At 34.1% G+C, this 7,149-nt stretch overlaps 1 protein-coding gene across 2 annotated transcripts; it reads right to left on the reverse strand.

Moving 5' to 3' along the window:
- Positions 1-3,264: 3,264 nt before the first annotated feature.
- Positions 3,265-6,692, reverse strand: LOC114579168. Of its 2 annotated transcripts, XM_028692980.1 has the most exons (3): positions 6,558-6,692; positions 4,403-5,457; positions 3,265-3,799 (listed from the first exon to the last, which is right to left on the reverse strand). In XM_028692980.1, the coding sequence occupies exons 2-3, from the start codon at positions 5,261-5,263 to the stop codon at positions 3,782-3,784; spliced, it is 879 nt and encodes a 292-aa protein (XP_028548813.1). In that variant the 5' UTR covers positions 5,264-5,457; positions 6,558-6,692; the 3' UTR covers positions 3,265-3,781. The 2 variants fall into 2 exon arrangements, with proteins under 2 accessions (XP_028548813.1, XP_028548812.1); XM_028692979.1 differs by having other exon boundaries at positions 3,265-5,457.
- Between the last annotated feature and the right edge of the window lie 457 nt (positions 6,693-7,149).

Below are 7,149 nucleotides of genomic sequence, written 5' to 3' on the forward strand. Positions count from 1 at the left end.
AATTATAAAGGAGTACAAATATAAATTTACATAATTATTTGTATTTGCAAATATATAAATATGTGTTTATTTTCATACTTATATAATTTTATATTTATGCAACGCCTCTTTCAAAGATCAATTCTTTCGATTGAAACTGTAGTCCTCAAATAATTTAGTAAAAGATGAAACATTTATTCATCAGATAATCAAATAAATAATTCAAAATTATAAACTTTTCTCAGTTATTTCCTTTCTTAAATAACTTCCTGCAAAATTCCTAAATCAAACTATTCATTCTACCTATTATAGTAGTAATGAAAGCATGAAATTAATAAGATTACTATTAATGAAATTATTAAACTATTACTTTCATCATTGATAATATAATAAAAGCCATTATTTTAGAATATAATAATATGATTATATCATAAATTTATACTTTGTATTTTGCAAACAAGTACAAAAATTTTCAACTTCTTGTCATATTTCAATTATTTGTGTTTACAAAAATTTAAAATATACTATTTTAATTAAAAATGACTAAATTTAATTACATTGTGATTCTTTCAAAATTGAAACAAACAATTTAATTTAATTTGAAATAAATTTAGTAAAATAATTTTCTAGATTTTATGTCAAAATTAATTAATTTAAACAATTTGTAAATAAGATATATCTTGGACAATATTTAAGATGGACTACATAAGCTGTGTAATTTAACTCAAGGAGTACAAACAGAGCAAAATTTAAGTTGGAGCAGATGCACTAAAGTATTTGTTGAAGTCAGAATACACCATATGTTTGGGTGCATGCCATGAATACGCTAACAATTTTGGCGCACTTAGAATGCGCCAAAACCTTCGGCATATTCTTAAAAAATTCTTCATCCGGTTAAGCTTGTGAGGTTAGTATTGTTTAGTTATTATGGGTTATGTTTTTCAGTTGAAACATTTATGTATATTGAATTTATTTATGATATTTGCATTTAATTTTTGTTCTAAAATTTATAATGGTAAATTTTATTTGATTTTGTAGTTGTTAACAAAGATGTGAAAATCGGATCGGACAACGAACCGAAAAATGGAGAGGTTCACGGTTCGATCGAACTGGATGACGTAATAAATAATAATATTATTAAATAAAATAAAATAGATGTTAAATTTTCTTCTTATACATTCATTCTAAATTCTATTTTCATAGCCCCTAATTCAAATAACATAAACATGACATCAATCAAGTTTATGAAATATTAACAAATAAGTAAATAACACATAATATAAGTGTCGCATTAAATTAGTCAATAAAACATAAACAAATGCGTAGCTTTTGGCATCAAACAAAATGTTCATAATTTCATATCAAGTCAAACTTCAAAGTTCAAAAGTGATATCCCTAAATCCTTGTTCATCAAAACAAATAAATCTAGAAGTCATCTAAAATGGCTCGTCAGGGCTCAACAGCATAAAAGATGACCCATGTTACTGATGGTTCACAATATAATTGAATGCTGACTAAGCTTTCATTAGCCATTGTCCGTTGGCAAGAACCATAACAATATATCATGTTATGAAAATTACAAATTAGGGGTTTTTACATACATACCACTTTATACCTTATATTTTACATATCTAACACCTAAAACTTAAATATTACACAACAACAACTCAAACATAAACTTAACCTCATATATGCCACTTCGTCAAAAACATGACTCACTCCGTCTCTGTCGTTATTTCTGCTTTAGATTCGGCGGGAGATGTATTTCGGGTAGCCCTAAAAATCCAGCGTGAGTTTTTCCGCTGAAGCTTTCTCTCGGGCAGCAGAGCAAGATCTCCTCGATGTAGGAGGAGCGGCTGAGTTTAGGTTCGATTTTTCTGTAAATTCGTATGTATACTTCTTTTGATAAAAATAAGGTATTACTCCTTTGGGTAGATCTGCGATTTTGCTTTCGTTTTTCTACAGGAATAGCGGCTGAGTTTTATCTATTCTGTAACTTCTTTGATTAATAGAGTTCCATAAGTTTTTTCTATTCTTGTATAAGTTTTTTCTATTCTTGTATATCCGATTGCTAGTGGCAATTTTTTTTTTGTTACAGAATGTTTTATCTGTTTTATCTACCCTAAAATTGTGGAAAATACCATTTCTGAATGTCACGAATTATATCTATTTTGCCACAGAAATGGTATTTTCCACTTTTTTTTTTTTGATACAGAATGTCATGAGTGTTATCTTTCCTAAAAATTCTCTCTGTTTTGTTACAGAAAAGGTTGGTTTATTCCAAAACGTTTCAAATGAGTTCTACGAATTCGTCCGCTACGAGAGATAGACGCCAACGATTTGAAGTTTATTGTCACTGTCACCTGAATTGTGTATTGTACACTTGCCACCGTGGACCTAATAATGGAAGAAAATTTTATAGGTGCGTGAATAACCGAACTGATGACAACTGCAGATACTTCAGATGGATAGATGAAGTTGAAGATGCATCTTTTGGTATAGACGATGAGCGCAAAGTGTTTGAGGCGAAGGTTATTAATATGCTTGAATGGATGATGTTCTTGATGAAAGTCTTCATTGTAATTGTTGTTGTTGATGTAATCATCCGTTTGTGTTTGTAACGTGTTGTGTCGACTGCAGAAAAGGTTGTTTTTGTTATGTTTAGTTTTGCAACCTTTTATTGATGTGTTGGTCAAGGGTATTGTAAGTTGTTATGTTGAATTATTGATCAAATTTATGCATTATTCTCTCCTGTTTGTCATTGTCAAGCAGCTCTTTGTTCAGGTCAAAAAAACCTACAGCAAGGAAATGTTAACTTCATGCTAAAAGGAATTGCTGACTTCATGATGGACAGATTTCTGTATAGACAGATTTCTGTAAGACAGATTTCTGTAAGATTTCGGTATAGACAGCTCAAAAAAACCTGCAGCAACTGTATAGACAGATTTCTGTATGAATTAATAACGTGCAGATTTGAGTTCACGTCAGATTACAGAAAGGCAAAGTTCACGTCAGATTACAGATTTCGGTATAGACAGCTTAAAAAAAAACGACAGTTAATTTAACGTGCATATTTGAATTTGAAAACGGTTCCCAGAATGGCAAAGTTACTCAAAGTTTATTAGTTAAATTTCAAAACGGTACCCAGAAAGTTACTCAAAATTTCATCTTGAAACGAAACATTTAGCTATTTCTCCCAAATCAGGCAATCAACCAACGTCATAGTTCTACATCATTCAACTTAAATACATAAAATTTCTTTGAATCAAGAGAATGGCTAATTCATAACAGTCAATACTTTCAAGTTGTTGATATTGCTAGCCCAAAAAAAAAGTTACAGCTGCTATCTACTAGCTCAAAAAAAATACAGCTGCTATCTACTAGCTCAAAAAAATTACAGCTACTATGTACTAGCTCAAAAAGTCAAAACAGGGACTTCTTAAAGAGCAGTGAATGCTATCAATCCTAAAATCCAGTCACATATGAGAACTCGAAATCTTCAAGTTGATGATCCTCTCCATTCCGTCTGCTTGGCAACTTTGTCCGACTTCTTCATCCAACTTCTGTACGCAAATTGTCCTTGTTATTATTATTTCGCAATGGATTTTTGCAAGTACTCCTATGATGCCCTCATAAACCACATCTGCCACACCTATGTGACCTCTTATCTTGCTCCAAGAAATTTAGCAATCTTTTTTTCCTAGGTCTTCCTCTTGGTCTATAAGTACTAGGTACACCAACATGTTCCGTATTCTCTGTTACTTGCCAAAGATCCTTTCCGGGTAATGTGGAAATTGCCCCTTCATATGCTAGTTTGTACCTACACCATAGGCAATATGATAAATCAGCGGTTATTATATACAAAAAGTGCATGACTCGGCAAAATTGTTCGCATTTGCAGAATGACATATCCCAATCATAAACTGACTCCTTGACCACTTATACGGTAAAGAAATAAGATACGAGTAAACTGCTTGGCTCAAATGACATAGTTCTACTAGCTTCTCATTGAACTCTGTATTTGTGTAAGCATTAGCGGCCTCCCAGACAAGTCCATGCACTTTTTGTCCATCTTTACAGTGGAATTTTTTTTTAATGTTCTTCCACAAATGGCGAATACAAATTCTATGTTCAGCTTCAGGATATACATCTTTTATAGCCTTTCCCAAACCCTTCTCCATATCTGAAATAAAACACAGAGGATATAAAGAAAGACCAATTGTTTCTCCCAAATTTTGGAGAAACCATGACCATGTCCCTTTCGACTCAGTCTCCATCACAGCGAATGCTAAAGTGAATAAGTCATTATTTCCGTCTAAGGCGTTAGCAGATAGCAACACACCTATAGGTACTTCGACTTAAGATGGCATACATCCAAACTGATTAGTGGTCTACACCCAGCTAGAAAACCGTCAGCACATACCTTAAAACTAACATAAAACCTCAGGAATGAATGATCTTCACTGTTAAATGCATATGTTATATGAGTTACTGGATTTCTATGGAGTTCTGCTGCCAATGTTGGAACCCATTTGTAGTTGTCATCAACTGAACCAAATAAAGCATCACGGGCTTCCTCTCTTGCCCTCCAAAGCTTCATATAAGGTAAGGATAAGCCAAACTCTTTTTCTAGACTACTATTTATTTCTTTAGGTGGGATATCTGGGTACCTCTTTACCATCTCCTGTATCTCGTTGGCAACCCAAGCAGATGTTGTCAGCCTATTCCCAGCTCGATTTATTCCAGGACATGTGTGTACTCCATCTAGTCTCCTAACTTTGAAAGATTGAGTGTCTTCACATAAAGAGGCTCGAATTCTCCATTCACAACCTTGATAGGAACAAGTCACAATCACACGTTTCTTATCGCTGGCTTTTATCTGAACCCCAAAGTTCTCCTTTATGGCAACTGATCGGAGAGCATTCTTGAAACTTCTTGCATCATTGAAGAAGGTGCCAATACCAATATCTATAGCACTTGTAGTCTGAACACTTGAAATACAACCATTATGGATCACAGAACAATCTGCCATATATTCATCACCAACAACCCCCATGAGGTTTGTGTTTGAATGATCTCTATCTACCTCTTCTACTGAGATAACTAACTCAGCACGAAAATTTCCACTTGAATGTGTAACCATCTCTACCACGTCTATGTCAGTATTTATAATTTTGTACTCCTTCGGCGATGTTTTGTGAATGTGATAATGCATACTATATTTATATCCTTTAAGCCATGGACATATTTTAAGAATCTCTGTTTTGAGTATAAAAAGATTCATACTTCCTTTCTCAATTTTGACGGTCCTTTGTTTGCCACCATTATATCTCTTTCTAAAGTTATCATTGGTATCAATCCAAAATCCTCCATATTTAATTGTAACAAAAAATGCCCTTCATTCTCTCCACATAAATCATCACAATCCATTCTAGACAAAGTATGCCACCCACTAGCAATTTCTTTTTCAACTAAAACCTGAAATAATAAGACAAAAAAAACACCACATTTTTAGAAAAAAAACACCACATTTTTAGAAAAAAAATGTAAAAATAAAAGAGAATGAGGAGAAAGTAAAAAGAGGGAAATTAGCTAATGCAGCTATCAGGAAAATTATTCAATGCATCATGGCTATGCAGCTAATCTAAAGCTTATGTGCGACAAAAGGTAAGAAGGGATTAACCTAAATCTCTTCTGTGCGACAAAAGGTCAGAAGGTATTAACCTAAATCTTTTGCGCAACAAAATAGAAGAAGCCGGACAAAATCAGAAGTGAAACAGAGTGGCAGAACAACCTTTTCACTCTGCAGCCTTCGGGATGTAGGTCCTTCCGCGCGAAATTTCAACGCACGCGCGGGAAATTACGGGAAGGTGAAACGGAGTGAGCGGAGACTGAGCGGAGTGAAACGGAGTGGCATATATGAGGTTAAGTTTGTGTTTGAGTTGTTGTTGTGTAATATTTAAGTTTTAGGTGTTAGATATGTAAAATATAAGGTATAAAGTGGTATGTATGTAAAAACCCCTACAAATTATGTTACCAGTTTACCACTTAGCCAAAAATCCAAGGAGAAACATGCAGGCTCAGTCCACTTCAGGAAGAACCAAATACCCCCAAAGAAAGCAAATCAATTAAAAATGAAATTTTTATAAAAAACAAACAATCTCATTCATTACAATAACGTTCTTTAATCATAAATTTCTCAGAAATTTCATTGATGAAACTTAGATTTTGAAAACACAACATAAAAAATGATCAAAATGACATAAATTTATGCAGAAAAAAAAAAGCTGGATCCAATTGAAATCGAAATTAGGAAGGATTTAATGTAACAACAAAAATTTCTCAAAACAGAAAACTGATGCGAAAAATCGCAACTGATGTGAAAAAACGATTATTCAGGTAATGCTAATTCTAAATCATCCTAAAATTAACTCTTTCTAAACCGAAAAAGAAAAAGAAAATCGGATTTCGCAACCTCTTTCTCCCCTATCTTGCTCGGACAGACGGAAGAATGCACAAACAAACGCCACCATTGTTCGACCAAAATGGTAGATGAAAGGGCCTTAACAAAGACTCACCTGCGAGCGACATGCGCGCGAAAGAAGATGTCGTTCGCCTCCAACAGTCCCGCAGGGTTTGCGACTTCGCGTTTTAAGAGCAGCGAACTATCTGTGCGAATTGCGAAATGAGGGACGAGGGTTTCGTTTCGATCGCTTTAATCCACTTAAATCATGTTTCAGCTGTTTGATTTATGATTTACAATCAACGGCTCTTATTAGAAAATTTTGAAACCGGCCTGTTCTTTCATCCTTGCCCGGTCCAACGGTTTAGCGGTTCAACCAGTAATTGAACCGATTTTTTGCTAGTTTGAGTACAACCCGATTTAAAGGGATGGACCGGACTGGCCGCCTGGCCGGTTCCCAGTTCAAACCGATGAACCGGCCGGTCCGGTCCGATTTTTAAATCATTGGTTGTTATCCTAAGCTTTCATTTCTATTGAGCTTATGAGGTTAGTGTTATTTTATCTATTGATGTTAAGAATTTACATACCAACAAATGACAATTGTTATATTTTTTCAGATCGGCATGCAGTCACCAACGTCAATCAACTAGGTTGATTTTTGGAAGGTGTTCAAGGGAACAGATCATGAAGAATGATCCACCTAGACA

This window comes from Dendrobium catenatum, unplaced genomic scaffold, assembly GCF_001605985.2.
Source record: "Dendrobium catenatum unplaced genomic scaffold, ASM160598v2 fragScaff_scaffold_205, whole genome shotgun sequence".
In the NCBI taxonomy this organism is placed as follows: Eukaryota; Viridiplantae; Streptophyta; class Magnoliopsida; order Asparagales; family Orchidaceae; genus Dendrobium; species Dendrobium catenatum.

Coding starts and splice junctions, on each gene's coding strand:
- LOC114579168 (XM_028692979.1), bottom strand. CDS start 5,263: ATGAATCTTTTTATACTCAAAACAGAGATTCTTAAAATATGTCCATGG.